Source organism: Diceros bicornis, chromosome 28 (genome assembly GCF_020826845.1).
Source record: "Diceros bicornis minor isolate mBicDic1 chromosome 28, mDicBic1.mat.cur, whole genome shotgun sequence".
NCBI classification, from domain to species: Eukaryota; Metazoa; Chordata; class Mammalia; order Perissodactyla; family Rhinocerotidae; genus Diceros; species Diceros bicornis.
In genome coordinates this window covers 43733530-43751232 of record NC_080767.1, presented here as the reverse complement: position 1 = coordinate 43751232, position 17703 = coordinate 43733530, and the positions used below count along the sequence as shown (strand labels likewise).

The following is a 17703-nucleotide window of genomic DNA, read 5'->3' as shown; positions in this document are numbered from 1 at the left end:
CCCACCCTGGGTAGGTGCGTGTCCTCCGTGGGCTGCCCCACTGTGGCCCGCCCCACTGTGGCCCATCTAGCCCTCTGTTTGACCTTCCGCATACCCCTCACCCCACCCATCTGTCCAACCGTCCTGTCTTGGGAGCCTTCTCCCAATCACGGTCCCTCCCTCCCTCCACTTCTCTGATATCTGCTTGCCCACCCCCTCCCATCCTCTAATGGTCACATCGTCTGGGGACAGCCTGGGTGCACCTGTGAACAGGAACACTCCAGAGGCATGACCACTAGGGGCAGAGTGGAAGGACAAGCAGAGACCCTGACTCCGGGGGGGACGCAAGGCAGTCCCAGGGTGGGGCCATGGGAACCAGCTTTCCTGGGACCACCTCTGGGCTCCCCTCCTCTTCCTCCCTCTGGCATTGTGAGGCCTCCGGCTGCGAAAAGCAGGATTTCCCTTCCAGAATTGGAGGGGAGGCTTGACTAGCACCCAGGGTCAGCCAGGCGTGAACCGGGTGGGGAGGGCTGGAGCGAGGGGCACGCAGGGGTCCGCGGCGGATCGAGGGGTGGCCGAGAGACTGGCCCCGCCCCGCGGACCCCGCGCGGGTCCCCAGACAGGGGGTGGCGCTGCGGGCGCGGGCGGGCGCCGCGCGCACTGCGGTCCCCGCGCCTCCGCCGCAGAGCGCGCCACGCTCCGCACGCACCTGCCGCCGCCGCCGCCGCCGCCGCCGCGCCGAGCCCCGCGCCCGCGCCCCGCGCCCCGCGCCCCGCGCCCCCGGGAGCCGCCGCGGCCGCACCATCGCCCGAGGTCGCCGCGGAGCCGCCGGAGCCGCGGGAGCCGCCGGGCCGAGGCGCGGGCGCCGCATCCGGGCCTGCCTTTGAGACAACCTCTGCGGCGGCGGCGCGCGGGCCGGGGACGCCAGACTGGGGCAGGTGAGCGCGGGCGGGGCGGGACGGCCGCGGGGTCGCGACTTGCCGCCCCTCCCCACCTGGGCAGGGGTCGCGCCTCAGGGGCGGGGGAGGGGGCTGGGTTCCCAGTCCAGCGCGGGTCAGGGTCAGAGTCGGGCGCCCGGTTTTTTGTGCAGGGCGAGGGGTTGAGGGTCGGCCTGGGCACTGCCCTCACGCTCTCTCTAACCTGCAGCTCGGGCCTGGTCCAGGCCTCTCCTCCGCTCCTGCCGCCGCCGAACCCGCGGCCCGGGTCCGCCCGCAGCCAGGGCTCAGGCTAGCTGCCTTCGCTGGGCGCCCTGTCCTGGAGCCATGGGGCCCACCTAGCCTGTGCCTACCCGGATGTCCCGGCCCGGGGACTGCTAATCTCGGCTGCAGGGGGAGCCCCCCCCACGCCCCCTTGCCAGCCTCAGCAGCCAGAGACCCTGGGTGAGCCCCTGGGCCAGACCTTCAGCCCAGGGCAGCCCCCCACACTCCCCTGCCCCCGCCTCCCTCCCCCTCCTCCGCCCCTTCCTCCTCCTCCTAGGACTGGACCCGAGAAGCCGCTGTGGCCACTGGGGGGGGCCCTGCCCCCCCAGCTCTCACCGGCCGCCCCCAGGAGTCCACGGGGCGGCCGGAGGCCTCACCAGGCCTGGCAGGACCAGGATGCTGCCCCCTCTCCTCCCCCCCGGCCCCACCCAATGCCCCCACCCACCCAAACACCCAGTCTGACTGGAGACAGCCGGATGCCGGCTGACCCTGGGCCCGAGGCGGGCAGTGGCTGGCCAGGCCTCCTCATGTCCTGCCTGAAGGGCCCCCATGTCATCCTCAAAATGGAGGCCATGAAGATTGTCCACCCGGAGAAGTTCCCTGAGCTGCAGGCGGCCACCCCCTGCTTCCCACCTGCACCCCGGCCCACCCCCGCTCTGGCACCTAAGCGCGCCTGGCCCTCAGACACAGAGATCATCGTCAACCAGGCATGTGGGGGGGACATGCCTGCCTTGGAAGGGGCGCCCCGCACCCCACCCCTGCCCCGTCGGCCCCGCAAGGGCAGCGCAGAGCTGGGCTTCCCCCGTGTGGCGCCAGCAGACGAGGTCATCGTGAATCAGTACGTGATTAGGCCTGGCCCTGCCGCCTCTGGGGCTCCCACCGTAGCAGCACCGGCTGCGGGTGAGCCCCTGGAGTGCCCCACCTGTGGGCACACATACAACGTCACCCAGCGGCGGCCCCGCGTGCTGTCCTGCCTGCACTCTGTGTGTGAGCAGTGCCTGCAGATCCTCTACGAGTCCTGCCCCAAGTACAAGTTCATCTCCTGCCCCACCTGCCGCCGCGAGACTGTGCTCTTTACTGACTACGGCCTGGCTGCGCTGGCTGTCAACACGTCCATCTTGAGCCGCCTGCCACCCGAGGCGCTGACTGCCCCACCCGGGGGTCAATGGGGGGGTGAGCCTGAGGGCAGCTGCTACCAGACCTTCCGGCAGTACTGTGGGGCCGCATGCACCTGCCACGTGCGGAACCCGCTGTCCGCCTGCTCCATCATGTAGCACCCGCCCACCGCCTGCCACCGCCTGCCCGTTCTCACTCACCGCTTCGTCAGGGACCCGGCCCTGCCCTGTCGCCCGCTGACCCCTCGCCCACCACGGCTTTTGGCCCCTACCCGTGTGGCATTGTCGCTGCAGCCAACTTTGCCATTAAAACTCTTTGCCAAAGTTTGCACCTCGTTCCCTCGACTGAAGCCCACTCCTGTGGCCTGTGCCCAGACCTGGGCCAGGATGGGCACCCAGAGCTGCAGCCCAGACAGGGTCCAGCCTGGAGCCGCCAGAGGGAGGCCCACTGCTGCTTGGGGTCAGCCTGCGCTGCTCGCCAGGGGCCGGGCTGGGCCCAGCATGCCGCTCAGGAGGGCTGGGCCTGGCTGTGTGCGTTTGTGCGCACGCGTGCGCACATGAATGCCCCACACATCTGTGCAGCTGCCTGTATACGCCGGGAAGGATGGTGTGGGCAGGTGTGCAGAACGGTCCTAGCTGGGCAAAGCGAGGATGTTTCCTCTGCACTGGCCCCTGGACATGGGGGTGGCTGCGTGGAGGACAACTCAGTCCATTTGGCTCTTGGTGCCTACTTGGCCCTCTGAGGTTGTGTGGGAGCCGCTTTGGGCCAGTCTGAGCCAGGGTTGGGACCAGGGCTGGCTGAGGTGGTGGTGAGGTGAGGACCCAGGGGCCTCCGGTCTGGCACTGGGACACCCTGGATTTGGAGATGGAGGATGTGGAGGAGAGCACGCGGATGATGACGATGGAGTAGAGGTGTGGGAACAGCGCGGGGACAATGCTCTGGCTGCAGCCACTGTTTATTGAGAGATTTTCTCGTGCCAGGCACAGTGCTTGGCACGGCCCCAACCAGCCTAGAGGTGGTGCTGACTGCGCCCGTCCTTCAGATAAAGGCCCCAGGTCAGGGGTCTCAGCCCGCATGCTCCGGCTCCAAGGCCTGGCTGGACCCTTGTCCCTTGCAGCTCAGGGGCGTGTGCTGGACCCCCAGCAGCTTGGGCCTACCTCCTCAGGTCCTGACCGGGCGGGAGGAGGCCCTTTGTGGGCTGAGCTTGCACAGCAAGAGCCCCTCCCCTTGGCTGCCATGACCTTCAGGGAACACACACAGGTCCTAATCTGGAACACGGGCAGCGGGGGGTGAGGGCCTGCAGCCCCTGCCCAGGGCCCCACCCTCTCCAAAGAACCAGTGCTGTTCGCTGTCGTGTGGGCTGTGCCCCTTCTGCAGCCAGGCCTGCCTGGGGGTGGAGACTGCCCAGTGTCAGTATGATGTCTGTCCACTGAGGACCCTGGTCACAGACCTCCTCCAGTGCTGTCCTCAGGCATTGGTGGCCAGTGTCTGGGCAGCAGGGAGCTTTGGAGTCTCTGGCTGGGTCAGGGGCTGAACACAGGCTCCTGGGTCTTGATTGAAGACTAGTGCCTGTCAACCTTCGGCTTTTCACCTGGTCGTCAGGCCTCAGGGCAAGGTGCCCCCAAGGCCCCCTGGCACTAAGGCTTCGGGACGCAGCCAGTCTGGGCCTTCTAGTCCATTGGTGGTCAGGGCTATCCAGGCGTGGGCGCTGCTCAGCGGCTGGAGCGGTCCAGCAGCATGAAGAGCAGCCCCAGCAGCACGAGCGGTGTGAAGATGAGCAGCAGCCCCAGCAGCTCGAGGGCCAGCAGGCCCAGCAGGGCCAGGCGGCGGGCACAGGGCCCTCGTCCCCGCAGGGCCCAGAGCCGGGCGCCCAGGCAGGGCGGGCAGGGCAGGAAGGGCAGGAAGCCTCGGCTGCCCACGGGTCCCGCCAGGAAGCGCAGCTGGTAGCGGTGCTCTAGGGAGGCCCAGGGCCCAGGGCCCCGGCGTGGGGGGGTGGGTGGCGTGGGGGGTGGGGGGCGCTGGGGCCCATCGGCCTGCAGCAGCTCCTCCTGCAACCGGCAGATCTCCCACTCGAGCATGGGCGTCTTCTGGCGACACAGTGGGCAGCGCACGCGGCCCAGGTCGGCGCTGGGGGCCGTGCCCAGCAGCCGGTGCAGGCAGCCTACGCACAGGCCATGACCGCAGTTCAGCAGCGCCAAGCGGTGCTCGCCGGGCCCGTAGGGCTCTGTGCACACGGGGCACTCCTCCTCTCCCTGCTCCTCCTCCTCGTCCTCCCCCACGGGCCTGGCCCAGGGGCAGGCTGGGGCTGTGGCCCCCAGCAGCTGCTCACTCTCAGGAGTCCTGGCATGCTGGGGGTTCCCGAGGGCCACGCTGTCCAACCCTTCATCTGCCAGCACTTGGCACAGTGGGTCCAGGCCCTCAGGGCCGAGGGAGGCTGAAGGTGGACTGGCGAGCCCAGAGCTGGGGTCAGTGGGGCCATGAGTGGGGACCCCGGGGCAGGAGTCAGGATGGGTGGGCCGGGACCCCAGGGTGGCAACGGGGCGGTTGGGCTGTGAAGGTCAGTGTGGCTCTGTGGGGCTGGGGCAGGGTCTGGCACTGACCTGGCAGCAGCTGTCGCTTCCTTCAGGCTCCTCGCCCCCACTGAAAGCAAACTTTGCTTGGGCCCCAGCGCCGTGCTAGCTCTGGGGCAGCCCTCGGGCCCACTCTGCCGACCTCACTGGATCTGCCCAAGCAGGGCTGTGGCCACAGCAGACCCGTGTCAGTGACTGACCGACGGACACACTTCAGGCGGTGGTGGCGTGGGTTGGCAAGCCTGCCTGACTCCTCCAACAGGAACTCTCCTCCGAGAGCTGAAGGCCCCTCCCAAGGGCTGAGACAACACCCGCCCTCCCCCTCCTGGGCCACACCTCCTCCCTCTCGGGCTACACCCCCTCCCTCCTGGGCCTCACTGCCTCCCTCCTGGACCTGGCTCAGGCCTCCCGACACCCTTCCTTTCCAGGTCACCTCTCCAGGATGCCCCCTGCTTGGCCATCAGAGCTTGTACAAGGTGGACAAACAGCTGATGCCCCCACATTAGAATCAGACACCATGGGTGGCCATCCCCATCCAGACGAGCTGTGGGCCCACCCCCGACTTGAGGCACCAGGACTAGCACAAGAACAAGCAGGTCAGAAGCAGCCACCCAGAGCCCATAATTTATTGCCAAGGCTTTCTCAGAACCAGGTGAGGAAAGGGTGCTGGCTGGGGCTGCTTCCTGCTGCTCGGCGTCCACGCTGTCTTCAAGCCCCAGCCTGAGCCCTGTGGGGCCCTGAGACGGCACCAGGGACTTTGTGGTGTGGCGTGGAGATGTGGCAGAAAGTGACTGGGAACCCACTGTGCCCCAGGGCAGAGGAGGGGGCATTTGGCCTTCCCAGGGACCCTGCACCACATCAGAGGGCTCACTAGGCCCCCCGTACCCCAGATTCCTATGCTGTCTGGAAGCTGGCATCTGGGGAGGCCCCCTGATGCCCATCAGGCTGCTGGTGCCTTCCCGGGTCCTGTGAAACCCAGGGCAGCACACTGACCGGGACCCAAGTCGGGGCCAGTGGAGAAAAGCCAGCAATACCCTGGAACCCTGGATGAGGAGGTGGATTCAAAGCCAGGCGAGTGGGGTGGGGTGGTGGATGGACAACGGTGTCCAGGCTGAGTGTGGGACCCCGGGTGGACTGGAGTGCAGCTGCGCAGGGGGACCACCTGGGATGACCTCCCACAGGGCGGGAGGAGACGATGGCCCCCAGAGGGCAGTGGTCAGAGTGCTACAGCCAGCAGGATGGCTCCTCAGGCCCACGTTTCAGTCTGGAAACGCAGTGTCCGCTGCAGCCTGGCAAGGTAGGCGGCCGCTTCAGGGCCGGAGAGCCCGCCCTCCTCCTGAAAGATGGATGTCAGGGCTTCTGACACATCTGCCGGCATGTACTTGGCGTTGCTGGAGGGACAGGCCAGAGGTGGCTCAGTGAGGCCAGGACCCTCAGGGCTGGCTCCCACTCCCACCTGCTCCTGCGCTCACCCTGCCAGGTAGAAGTAGGCGCCCTGGCGGTCCAGCAGCTCCCACACCAGTGGCCCGAACTCCCGGAGCCGGTGCTGCACGTACACCTTCTGCTCCTGCAGGGTGGGGCACGCGGGGTAAGTCTGTGCCCCCAGCCTTCCCCGCCCCCAGCTCCATGCACACCCACCTGCTCCCGGGAGAATGCCGTGACCAGGGTCAGGCAGCCCCTCTTCTCCAGCTCCTTCCACTCTGGCTCCCAGTAGAAGTCCTGGTCTCGCCGGCGGCAGCCAAAAAACAAGAAGTTTCCTGGGGAAATGCAGGGTGGCCTCAAGCCTAGACTTCAGCCCATGAAGCTCAGTCTGGCCAGCCTGGCCACCACCCTGTCCTGGGCCCTGTGCACTCACCAGTCTGACCCTGGGCCACACGCTCCTGGAGAGCTGCTCGGAAGGGGGCCACACCAGTGCCAGGCCCCACCATGATCACGGGCGTGTCCAGTGTCTCTGGGAAGGTCAGGCCCCCAGGCCGCACCCATAGGGGCACCTGGACAGGTCCTATTGCAGGAGAGAGGTGGTGTGAAGAGGCTTGGAGGACCAGGGCCCTAGCCCCAAACAGGCCATAGTGTATGCAGGAGAACCAGAACCAGCCCCTGCCCCCACCTGCCAGAGTGCCAGGGTCACCTTGTCTAGGGTCCAGGGATGCGAGCCAGGAGGAGCAGAGGCCCCGGCGGGGCTCCTTGAGGCGTGTCTGGTATTGCACTACAGCCACGAGGATCTGCAGCCTTGAGGGGTGAGCCTGGGGGACTGGATGGTGGGTGCCTGCCCCGCTGGGCTACCCCTGCCTTTCACCATGGCATCAGGCTCCACCCACTTCACCCAGGTGTCGGGTGGTCCCGGGTGTGGGGTGGACGTCTAGAGTCAGAGGGCAGCCCCCCGCCTGCACACCAGGCCCTGCTGCCCCTTCCAGGGGCCCCAGCCCCAGCTTCCCTGAGGCTGGCCCTAGGCCCTCACCAGCAAGGAGGAGGCGATGGAGAAGGCCCGTGGCCGCATCAGGGGGATGAGGTCCAACAGGTAGTCTGGGGGGATGGCTCCAGCTGTGTGTGGGAAGTCACCCAGCACCTGGGTGGAGACAGTCTCAGGAGGGCTGCCGCCAGCTCGGCCACCCCACCCACCTGCCTGCCCGCCCTCGCACCTCCAGGATGGTCCTGCGGGGCCGGCTGCAGTACTCGCACAGCTCCTCCTGGCCTTGGGCAGAGCTGAACTCCAGCAGCTTCTCTCGCTCCAGCTCGTGGGGGGAGAGACAGGCCAGGAGCTCAAAGAAGGAGCGGCGTGGCACGCTGGCGATGTCCAGGTACCGTGACACGAGGTGCCGCACGGAGCAGGGCTGGGGCAGCCGCGCGGGGCGGGGGACACCTGCGGCAGGGAGTGGGAGACTGTGGGGGGCTGGACCCGGGGAGGGCAGAGCAGGCAGCGGAACCCGGGAGGCTGGAGAGTGAGAGTGGCAGGGGCCCAACTTCCTGGGGTTCCCCCACCTCCAGGCCTGACCCGGGACTCACCTGGCTCCTGCGGCTGCAACGTGAAGTACTGGTCGGGGTCCAGGCCCAGCACCTGGCAGAACTGCTGGACGTGGCCGGCCGCATTCTCGGGCTGGATCAGCACCACATCACCAGCCGCAAAGCTGTGTGGGGAGGACACCGGGCTATGAGGGGAGGACGCTGTGTGGGGAGGACGTGGTGTGGGCAGGACGCGGTGTGGGCAGGACGCCGTGTGCACAGGACGCCGTGCGGGGAGAACGCCATGAGGGGAGGACACTAAGGGGAAAATACTGTGAGGTGAGGGCACACTGTGTGGAGGACACTGGGCTGCGACCCCCCTTGCCCCGGCTATGCCCTCCACGGGTCCCCAGGATGGACCCCACTGCCCACTTGGTTTCTTGGGCCCCTCACCTGAGCCCAGAGCCTGTGATATCAAACTCAATCAGCCGAACGTCCTGGAAGTGCAGGGGGCCGGTGACCCTCTGGTTGGTGACCATGGGTGCAAGGAAGGGCTGCAGCTCTGAAGGGGGACCCTGAGGGTCTGTCCTGGTCACATGCTGCTCCTCAGAACACGTGCTGGGGGCCTCCTGAAGGAAGTGCAGGGTGAACTTGGAGGGCAAACTGCAGAGAGGGTGCACGCTTGTCAGGCCATCGGCAGGGCCTAGAGGAGCGGCCCCTCAGGAGGCCCCGGGCCCATACTCACGGGACTCCTGGGGGGATGATGCCGAGATGGAGTGGCACTGGGTACAGCCCCAGCACCTTCTCCCACAGGTCGTGCAGCCAGGGGTCGACAGCGGCATCAGGCCTGGAGAGAGAGCACATGTGTCTCTCTCAGGGACCCTGCTTGTGCCATGCCCTCAGGAGGCCACAACCTTTTACACTCACCCCAGTTCATGCTGGTCATCACCCAGGCACACGGGCAGGAGGGCTCTGCCCCCAAGCTGCAGCAGCCGTCGGTGCAGCTTCTTGGCCACAAAATTGAACCTGTGCCGAGAGTGCAAGGCTGTCCCCAGGCCAGGTCCTGGGCTGCAGGGTACTGGCTGTGCGAGGCAGAAGGCAGGGTCCCTGACAGGGGCCCCAAAAGGGCCCGCCACGCGACAGACACTCAATCCTGCGGCCCCTGGAGTGCCGGGGTGGGGGTCCCACATTTTCCTGGGTCTTTCTGTTCTCACTGCTGGCTCCTTGAACAACAGCTCCCCCTGGGAATGCTGGTGGTAGGAGGGGCTCCCACCCACCCTCGTGCCTGTGGGCATGCACCCTGACGTGAACAAATGCCTATGTTAAGCACAGAACAAACCGCCCAGTAGACGAGAGTCACGCTGACTTCCATTTTCTGTCTTTTTCACCTGAGCAATTGTGGGCCTTCTCCTGCCATGTCCAGCTTTGGAGGCGTTCATACGCCTCCCTTAGCCCCTGTGCTGGACAGGTAGGGGTTTCGGTGACTTAGTGCCACGTGTACCCTTGAACGTAAATCCCTCGGGACTTCCTTGGGAAAGAATGCAGAGCAATACTACTCTTTGCTTAAGACACAGATACGTCATCAAAATGTTGAAAGAAAAGGAAGCAGAAGCAGGTACCCTTCCATGCCCAGGGACGTGGTGGCCTTGGGGTGGCTCCCAGGGGCTGTGGGTCTTCCACACCCGCCGCCCACCCCACTGCACTGTTCCCTGTGCTCTCTGTAAGCCCAAATATCTCATGATTATACCTCACAAATATCTCACGCGTTTTCATAAAAGTGGGGAAAGAGCCAGGAGAGCCTTTGTTGCCCCAAGTCATACAGAGACATATGACACTGGCTTGTCTCAGGGCAGCCGCCCGCAGGCTGAGGCCCTGGATGTCAGGTTTCAGACATCACCTCCTGCCATGAAAGACGCCTCGGGCATGCTCCTGAACCTGGCCTCTAATTTGCTGCCCTGTCCCCCTCTTTGAGCCCCAGGGTCTCTGGCTGTGAAGGAGGCACCCACCGGGGAGAGTCTGTGGGAGCAGAATACACACCTAGCGCCATGGCCTGAAGTCTGTCGGGAGCCCTGGGGGCTGGGTCACCTGTCCCTCCACCAGAATACTTTGTGCTCGACCTCGAGGACAGTCCCCGCAGGCCAGCAGCCCACCCGCCCCAACTCACTTGGCGTAAGAGGAGTCCCCAAGGCCCAGGACAGCAAAGTCCATCTGACAGAGGGAGGTTGATGGCAGGTTCTTCCGGAATATGAATCTCCAGAAGTTCTACAGCCAGAAGAAACCCAGTTAGAGGCCCCAGGGTGGAGTGGGGAGGGGCTGTGTCCTGGGTCTTCCCAGCGTCCGTGCTCTTTATGAGCCTTTTATCAAGAAGACTGGCTTTTATTCCATCACAATAGCAAGAAATTTGGAAAAAGGCAGAAAATCTAAAAAGAGTAGAAAGCCACCCCAGAGGCACCACCATAGTATCAGGCGCCACTCCTTCCTGGGGCAGAGGGCGCTGGGAGCAGGTGCAGCTTCTCACAGTGGGGCGCAGGCTGGAGGGGTGGAGGATTGCCAGATCCTCACCAGGCAGATGCCTGCTGCCAGCCGCTCCCCCTCAGCTCTCTCCAGGGTGGAGGAAGCGCCTGCTCCTACTTGGGTATTCCCCCAGATCAGCTTCCCTTCCCCTCACACCAACAGTCCAATGTCCTGAAGGCCTCTCAGTTCTCAGCCCTCTGCTGCAGCTACAGAAGCGGCTCTGGGCTGAGCTGTCAGACCTGGCGGCCCCTCTTTGGTCCTAGTCTCACCCCACACAATGGAATTTCCTCTCCTTTGGAACCTCTCTCCTAGGCCCTGAGCCACCATCAGGCCGCTCTGCACTAGCTGCCCATCCCCACGGCCCCCACCTGACCATGTGTGCTGAGGACTCACACCCCTCCCCATTCCCTGGGCCAGCCTCACCTCCACGCATCCAGCCATCTCAGGTGGCCTTACACCCAGACCCTCGAGGTCCAGGCCCCAGTCCCTCCCCCGCCACCACAGGCTCACCTGCCGGGTGGCCCTGGTCAGAGAACGCCCCGTTCCATGCCTTGCCCCCGCCTCCCCACAGGCTTTGAGGCACTTCTAAGACACAGTTCGACGTCACCTTCAGCCTGTGGTGACCTCAGCCCCTCAACACTGGCCTCCGCATGTGATCCAGAGACCCAGTGGGGTGGAGGGACCCTGGCTCTGCCTGCTTGCCCCCTGGCCTTCTCAAGGACTTGGCTGCATCGGCCACTGCTGGGGACACATCGCTCTGCCTCCTGAGATCTCCCCTGCACGCTCCTGCCTAGAGACCTGTCTTCTGCCACCCACAGAGAACTTCTTCCAGGCGCTTCCTGGCAAAGGGCCCAGGAAAGACATAGTTCTCACAAGTCTGCACATCTGATAATGCCTTGATTCTCCCCACACACTGACTGGCAGATCAGCGGGGCACACCTGGGGTTGAATCACTAAGAACCCAAGGCTCTGCTGGGCGGTCACTGTTGAGAAGCCAGTGTCCCTTTGTGCCCTGTTCTGTCCCAAACAGCTGAAACGCACAACAATGTGCCTCGAAGGGAACCCTTCTGTCACCACCCACGAGGCCCTCCCAGGCACTTGGTGAGCCCTCAGGCTGAAGGCCGGGCCTCTGGTTCTGGGATGTTTCACTATTTCCTTCATAATCCGCCCCCACCCCCCCGGCCCTTCTTCCCGTTCTAAGGCTACTAGAATGATCTTAGAATTCTGGTATCTTCTTTCTGGTTTCCTGTCTTGTTTTTTGTTATACTTTCCATTCCTACATTGTTTTTTGTTATACTTTCCGGGAGAATTTCTCAACTTTATCTCCTGATCTTTCAAGGTTTCCCTGACACCATTTTAAAGAGCGTTTCCTCAGCCTCCAGCTGGATCCAGTTTTGTGCATTCTTGTCCTGTGGATGCGGAGTTCTCTCCCTTCTCTGCAAATACTGCTCCCCCAGTTCTCTCAGTGTTTCTCTTGGTCTCTGTCTCTCACTGAGGTCTTTCCTTGAGTGCATGGTGGTTCTTTGTGGTCTATTTGTACTTAAGAAGCTGACAGAAAACTGTGAGTTTGGCCCTGTCACCCAGGAACCCAGCTGCCTGGCCTTCTGCTGAGGTCACCCGGTTTCCCCAGAGAGGGCTCCTCTCGTCTGCCACTGGGGATGCATGCCTGACCCCAGTGCTCTCGGAGTACTGTGGCAAGCAGCCCAGCGTCTTCCTGTGTAGTACATAGCCGTCCCGGAGCCTGGTTTCCAGCAGGAGCAGTACCCCCACCTCCTTGTCATTGGGCCTCTGGTCTGCTGCCTTGAGAAGGAACCTCCAGTCCCTGGTGTGGTTGGGGAAGGCCCCTCCTGACCACCTCCATGAGGGTGTCCATTCCTGCACTCTTCCCTTCTTTATCCACTCTCATCCTGGCAGGGTCATCACCACCTTCATCGAGTCCGCACCTCAGCCCTGCTGACCCGATGGAGGTCTTTGTTCCCCCTCCCTTCCCACGCCCTGCATCTCTGGCATCCGCCCTTCACCTCCTGCCTCTGATCCCCTCTGACTCGTCTTCTCTCCCATCCTCTTCCTGAGAAGTCCCCTCCCGCCTGCACTGGAATCTTACCCCTGGGTCTCCCACATCATCCCCACTCTGATCCCCTTCTTCAATCTTCACTCCCTTTCTCTCACCAGCATTTCAACAGGCCTGAGTCTCTCCCATCTTATAATTTTTTTTTTTGCTGAGGAAGGTTCACCCTGAGCTGACATCTGTGCCAATCTTCTTCTATTTTGTATGTGGGTCGGCGCCACAGCATGGCTGCCACTGAGTGGTGTAGGTCCACGCCCGGGAACCCAACCTGGGCTACGGAAGTGGAGCACACTGAACTTAACCACTAGGCCACAGGGCTAGCCCCCTAAATATCTTATTTTTAAACCCTTAGTCCCATTCACACAATTTCTTTTGAGTTATTTAATGTATAGCTGTTCTTAAAAGATTATCTTCACTCACTCGCTTGTTGATCTTGTAACCCTGGGATCTAGCTTCTCTTCCCATGAGTGGCTGAAACTGCCCCCTCCCCTCACCCCCGAGGTCACCAACAGTCCCTTTGCTGATAAACCCCACTGAGGTCTCTCAGATCTTATCTTACTTCTCTTCAGAGCAGCTTTGAGTGCTGGAGACTTTCCTCTTGAAATAGTCACCTCCCTGCCCTTGACCTTGGAGATGGCACATCCTGCTTCTTGCTGTTGGGGCCACTTTCCTGCCCCCTCACAGGCTTTTCTCCCCCTCCTATGCCCTCCTCCTATGCCCTTGGCATTCAGGGTGGCCTGTCCTGGGGGAGGGAGGAGCTTCCTTTCTCAGGCCTCCGACCCAGGATCCTCACTGGAGCTCCAGACCTACCACACATCTCCATCTGGACGACCTCTAGGCACCTGATCCTCCCTAGTCTCTATTTCTGTCTGTGGAACCACCTTCCGTCCTGGTACCCAAGCCCAAATCCCTGTCTTGATTCCATCTTCTTCCTCTTCTTTGAGATCCGTCTGAATCCATGTCCTGTCGATTCTACCTCCTCAGCATCTCTGGAACGTGTCCACTGTACTCTGTCACATCGTGGTCAGGCTGCCAGTCTCCTGCCTGCTCGGTGCAGCCCCACGTTGTTCTTGTTCTCCTACAGCCCGTTCCCCCTGCAGACAAGTGGTGGTTTTGCTAGAATAGTAATATGACCGTGTAACCCCTATGGACTCCACGGCCCTTCAAGACCATTGGCGTCAATGTGGCCGCCACGCCCATGGGATTGGGCCTGGCTTCCTGACTCTCTTCTCTCCTCCTACCCCAACACACTCCTTGGCTTGGATCCTGAGCTGCTTTCCACTCTTTCCAGAGGCTGGGCTGTCTTTCTCCTCTGAGTAGTCTGTTCCCTCTTTCCTGGTGCCTGGTTAGCCCCCACTTATCCTTTAGAACTTAGCCTACACTCCGTTCTTCCAGAAAGCTCTCCCTAAGCCCCCAGGTTGGGCTAGATAGCCCTTATCAATACTCCCATAACATTTGGCGCCTTCCCCAGCAGCGTGTATTTCCTGGCATTGTAACTGCCTGTTAAATTTGTTGCTTCTGCTATACTGTGAGCTCCATGAGCGCAGAAATGGGGCCATTGGGTTACTGCCGGATTCCCAGCAGTAGATCATGCTTGGAATATCATGTGTGCTCAAAAGGTGGTCAAAGAATTGGAGAATGTTCCCTGACGGTCAAACAGTTTTGAAATACATACAAGACCCAGACCAGATTCATACACAGCTGTAGAAAAATATGGAAGGTTAAAATGGAGAACAAGGCCATTTGGCAGCCTGTGAAGAGTTTATTAGGAAGCACAACCAGAGCCCGCAGCTCCACCCAAAGATGTCCTCCCAAAGCCATGCCAACGTGCAGCAGATCTCCGAGGGCAACTACTTATTGTGCTTCTGGACTCTCCAGGCAATGAAAACAGGGTGAGGGTGGAGGGCAGGGGTCTGAGCTCCCCAGCAGAGAAAGTCCCCTAAGGTCAGCCTTACCTTCATGTTGTCAGGGGGGTCTCCTTGGCCTGTAGTTGCACAAATAAATATCACCAGGGGCTCATTAATCAGATTCACCTCAACAAAAAGACACAAGCGTCAGACCTCGGGCTGTAGTGACCAGGCATCCTCCCGCAGCCCCATCTCCTTCACTCGGGGTGAGGGGGCAAAGGGACTCTGCGCACCCACGAGCGCCGGCCTGCCTTCTCTCTTCCAGGCCCCACCGGCCACCTTGTCCCCTCCTCCACGCGCTAAGCTGAGCCGCGGTTCCCAAGCTCGCCCGTCCCCTAAATCTGCCGCAGAGAGGGCGCGGCGCCAGGCGGTCGAGGCCCCGGGCCTGTTCGCTCTCCCCGCCGAGGCCCAGGGAGCCCTCACCACCGGGTAGGAGTCCAGGGCCTGCACCAGGCAGCCGAGCCGCCGGCGCCGGGCCTCGCGGCCCAGCCTGTCCGACACATCCTGGGCCGTGCCTGTCTGGCTGCCGAAGAGCACCAGAAGCCGTGGGCTCGGCATCGGGGCACGCCCCTGGTACCCCCGCGCCCCGACTCCGGAGCAACGAGCACTCCCACGAGCCACGGCCGCCGGGCAGGCCCCGACTTCCGGCTTCCGGCGTCGGCAGGAAGTGACGCTCTCAGGCCGCGCCCGGCGGGGCATGGCGTCCGAGCGAGGAGGGCGTCCGCTGGCGGCCAGTGCTGGGTCCCGGGCCGGGGCCGGGGGATCGGCGGCGCGCCGGGGCCGAGGGCTGGGGCAGGCGGGGCTGCTCGCTGCCTCTCGCTCGCCGCGGCGGGCACGGCGGCAGGCGCCAGCGAGGCCTGCGGGGAGAGGAGGCGCAGCCCGGCGGGTGGGACTCTCGGCCAGGCACCGGCCCGCGCTCAATCGGCGCGATGCTCTTCTCGCTCCGGGAGCTGGTGCAGTGGCTGGGCTTCGCCACTTTCGAGATCTTCGTGCACCTGCTGGCTCTGTTGGTGTTCTCCGTGCTGCTGGCGCTGCGTGTGGACGGCCTGGCCCCCGGTCTCTCCTGGTGGAATGTTTTCGTGCCCTTCTTCGCCGCTGACGGACTCAGCACCTACTTCACCACCATCGTGTCCGTGCGCCTCTTCCAGGACGGAGAGAAGCGGCTGGCCGTGCTCCGCCTCTTCTGGGTCCTCACGGTTCTTAGCCTCAAGTTCGTCTTCGAGATGTTGTTGTGCCAGAAGCTGGTGGAGCAGACTCGGGAGCTCTGGTTCGGCCTGATCACGTCTCCGGTCTTCATTCTCCTGCAGCTGCTCATGATCCGCGCCTGCCGGGTCAACTAGCCTCGCAGAGGGGCCGGAGAAGGAGCTCCGGCTAGCTAGAATGCTGGATCCCCAGCTGAGGTCCCACTTCCACCGCGCCAGAGAAGTCTAGAGCCCTGCTGAGTGCCCAGTTTTCTCTATACCAATCATGTCTGAAATTGTGCCCTCAGCAGGCCTAAAAAGAGCAGCCTTGATCCTTAAAACGTATTTCCTGTTATTTCATGCTTTGAATAGCTAATCTTGAATTGAGATCTTGAGAAGGGCCCCAGGCCAGACGGTACTGAACGCCTGTGATAGTTGAAAACTGCATATAAGTAAAATGTTCTGATGGGCTCTGAGTATTTTCATGGATCCAGGGAAAGTACCCCCTGTGCAAAGGCTGCAGAGCTGGACTCGGGGATCTCCTCTGGCCAGCACTGCTGACCTAAGAGCTCACTGCCCCATTCATCCAGACAAGACTTCCTTAGATGCTTGAATTCTAAGAAGTGTAAACCAACTGTGTCTCCTCCCCTGTGCCACTGGGGAGGATGGCCCTTTCTTCATTCCGGCCCAGGCAGACAGGAGTATGTTGAATAAGCACGAGTGGGACCCTATCTGGAGATCTGTCGCCTGAGAAAAGAACTTTGCTTTCAAGGCGCTGCTTGGCTTCCTATCCCAGCAGCTTGCAGTGTCACTTTGTGGCCGGCACTGTTAGCGCACCTGAGACAGATTTAAGCCTCCCTAAGGGACCAGAGAGAAGAACAGGTGCTCTGATGCTCATGGGCATTGAGACCTACCTACAAATGGAAAGTTTGCAAATGGTCTCGGCCCACGTTTGTCAGCCTGAGGTCTTTGTTTTGATGCCAGTCAGGTGCCAAATGAGAACATATGCTGAGATAAAAATAAAATAAGAGAATGTTTTGCTGAAATGCACAGTGGTTGCCTGACTTCTTGAGGGTGAAATAAGATGAATGCTGAGACCCTCCTGCTGTGTGGTGTAGCTGGCTACAGAGCTGAGGTTGTAGGGGGGCTGGAACTCGGCTAGAGCTTCTGGGTGGATGGAGGGCGGGGAGAATCCCTGCTTCCTGCCTGGGGGCTGGGGTGAAGACAACATGGGGTAGGCCTGTGTTGAGGACCTACCGAGTAGTTTGTGTGACATCAGAGCCTTGATTTCCTGCTGGTGTGTGTGGTCTGTGTGGGCCCTGTTGACACTCTGTAGCACAGGGGTAGTTTGTGTGACATCAGAGCCTTGGTTTCCTGCTGGTGTGTGGTCTGTGTGGGCCCTGTTGACACTTTGTAGCACAGGGGTCAGCAAACTATGGCCAGAGGCCTGTTTTTATACCGCCCATCAGCTAAGAATGGTTTTTACATTTTCAAAGGGTTGTAAAGACAAAGAAGAATGTGTGACAGAAAGTGAATGTGGGGGCTGGCCCCTTGGCTTAGTGGTTAATTGTGTGCGCTCTACTACTGGCGGCCCGGGTTCAGATCCTGGGTGCGCACCGACGCACCGCTTCTCCGGCCATGCTGAGGCCGCGTCCCACATACAGCAACTAGAAGGATGTGCAACTATGACGTACAACTATCTACTGGGGCTTTGGGGAAAAAGAAAAGGAGGAGGATTGGCAATAGATGTTAGCTCAGAGCCAGTCTTCCTCAGCAAAAAGAGGAGGATTAGCATGGATGTTAGCTCAGGGCTGATCTTCCTCGCAAAAACAAACAACAACAACAACAACAAAAAAGAAAGTGAATGTGACTGCAGTGCACAGGGTCTCTCAGTCTTGGCACTGTGGGCCTTTTGGGTTGGATTATTCTTTGTTGTGTGTGTGTGTGTGTGGGGCTGTCCTGAGCATTGTGGAGTTTAGAGGCATCCCTGGCCTCTACTCACTAGATGCCAGTAGCACCCCTCACTTGTGACAACCGAAAGTGTCTCCAGACATTGCCAAGTCTCCTGGGGGCAAAACGCCCCTGGTGAGAACCACTGGGCTAAAATAGTCTGGCCCTTTCCAGAACAGGCTTGCGGACCCTTGTCCTAGTGAAGCAGCTCTGTGACTGTTCTCCTGGAATGGATGCTGAGTGGCCTGAACCACTGAGATGCTTGAGTTGGAGACTGGC

At 61.9% G+C, this 17703-nt stretch overlaps 4 protein-coding genes across 8 annotated transcripts; 2 read left to right on the top strand and 2 right to left on the bottom strand.

The window, feature by feature from the left end:
• Window positions 1–87: 87 nt before the first annotated feature.
• Window positions 88–2664, top strand: RNF208 (ring finger protein 208). The gene is made up of 2 exons (XM_058524617.1): window positions 88–917; window positions 1126–2664. Exon 2 carries the CDS (start codon window positions 1610–1612, stop codon window positions 2450–2452), a length of 843 nt encoding a protein of 280 aa, XP_058380600.1. The 5' UTR covers window positions 88–917; window positions 1126–1609; the 3' UTR covers window positions 2453–2664.
• Window positions 2665–4005: 1341 nt separating this feature from the next.
• LOC131393640 (RING finger protein 222) lies at window positions 4006–4852 on the bottom strand (the record flags this gene model as incomplete). Its single annotated transcript, XM_058524705.1, has 1 exon — window positions 4006–4852. A coding segment is annotated over one exon (846 nt), but the record flags the coding sequence as incomplete, so codon positions are not given.
• A 609-nt stretch (window positions 4853–5461) lies between these two features.
• NDOR1 (NADPH dependent diflavin oxidoreductase 1) lies at window positions 5462–14942 on the bottom strand. 5 transcript variants are annotated; one of them, XM_058524608.1, is made up of 14 exons: window positions 14527–14942; window positions 14342–14370; window positions 9969–10066; window positions 8732–8830; window positions 8550–8651; window positions 8258–8467; window positions 7868–7989; window positions 7504–7724; window positions 7323–7430; window positions 6993–7107; window positions 6720–6866; window positions 6503–6583; window positions 6337–6431; window positions 5462–6255 (listed from the first exon to the last, which is right to left on the bottom strand). In XM_058524608.1, exons 1-14 carry the CDS (start codon window positions 14849–14851, stop codon window positions 6175–6177), a joined length of 1833 nt encoding a protein of 610 aa, XP_058380591.1. In that variant the 5' UTR covers window positions 14852–14942; the 3' UTR covers window positions 5462–6174. The 5 variants fall into 5 exon arrangements, with proteins under 5 accessions (XP_058380591.1, XP_058380590.1, XP_058380592.1 ...); XM_058524607.1 differs by having other exon boundaries at window positions 6503–6621; window positions 14527–14941; XM_058524609.1 differs by having other exon boundaries at window positions 6503–6621; window positions 14342–14419; window positions 14717–14940.
• A 79-nt stretch (window positions 14943–15021) lies between these two features.
• TMEM203 (transmembrane protein 203) lies at window positions 15022–16520 on the top strand. Its single transcript, XM_058524620.1, has one exon. It carries the CDS (start codon window positions 15223–15225, stop codon window positions 15631–15633), a length of 411 nt encoding a protein of 136 aa, XP_058380603.1. The 5' UTR covers window positions 15022–15222; the 3' UTR covers window positions 15634–16520.
• Window positions 16521–17703: the final 1183 nt, after the last annotated feature.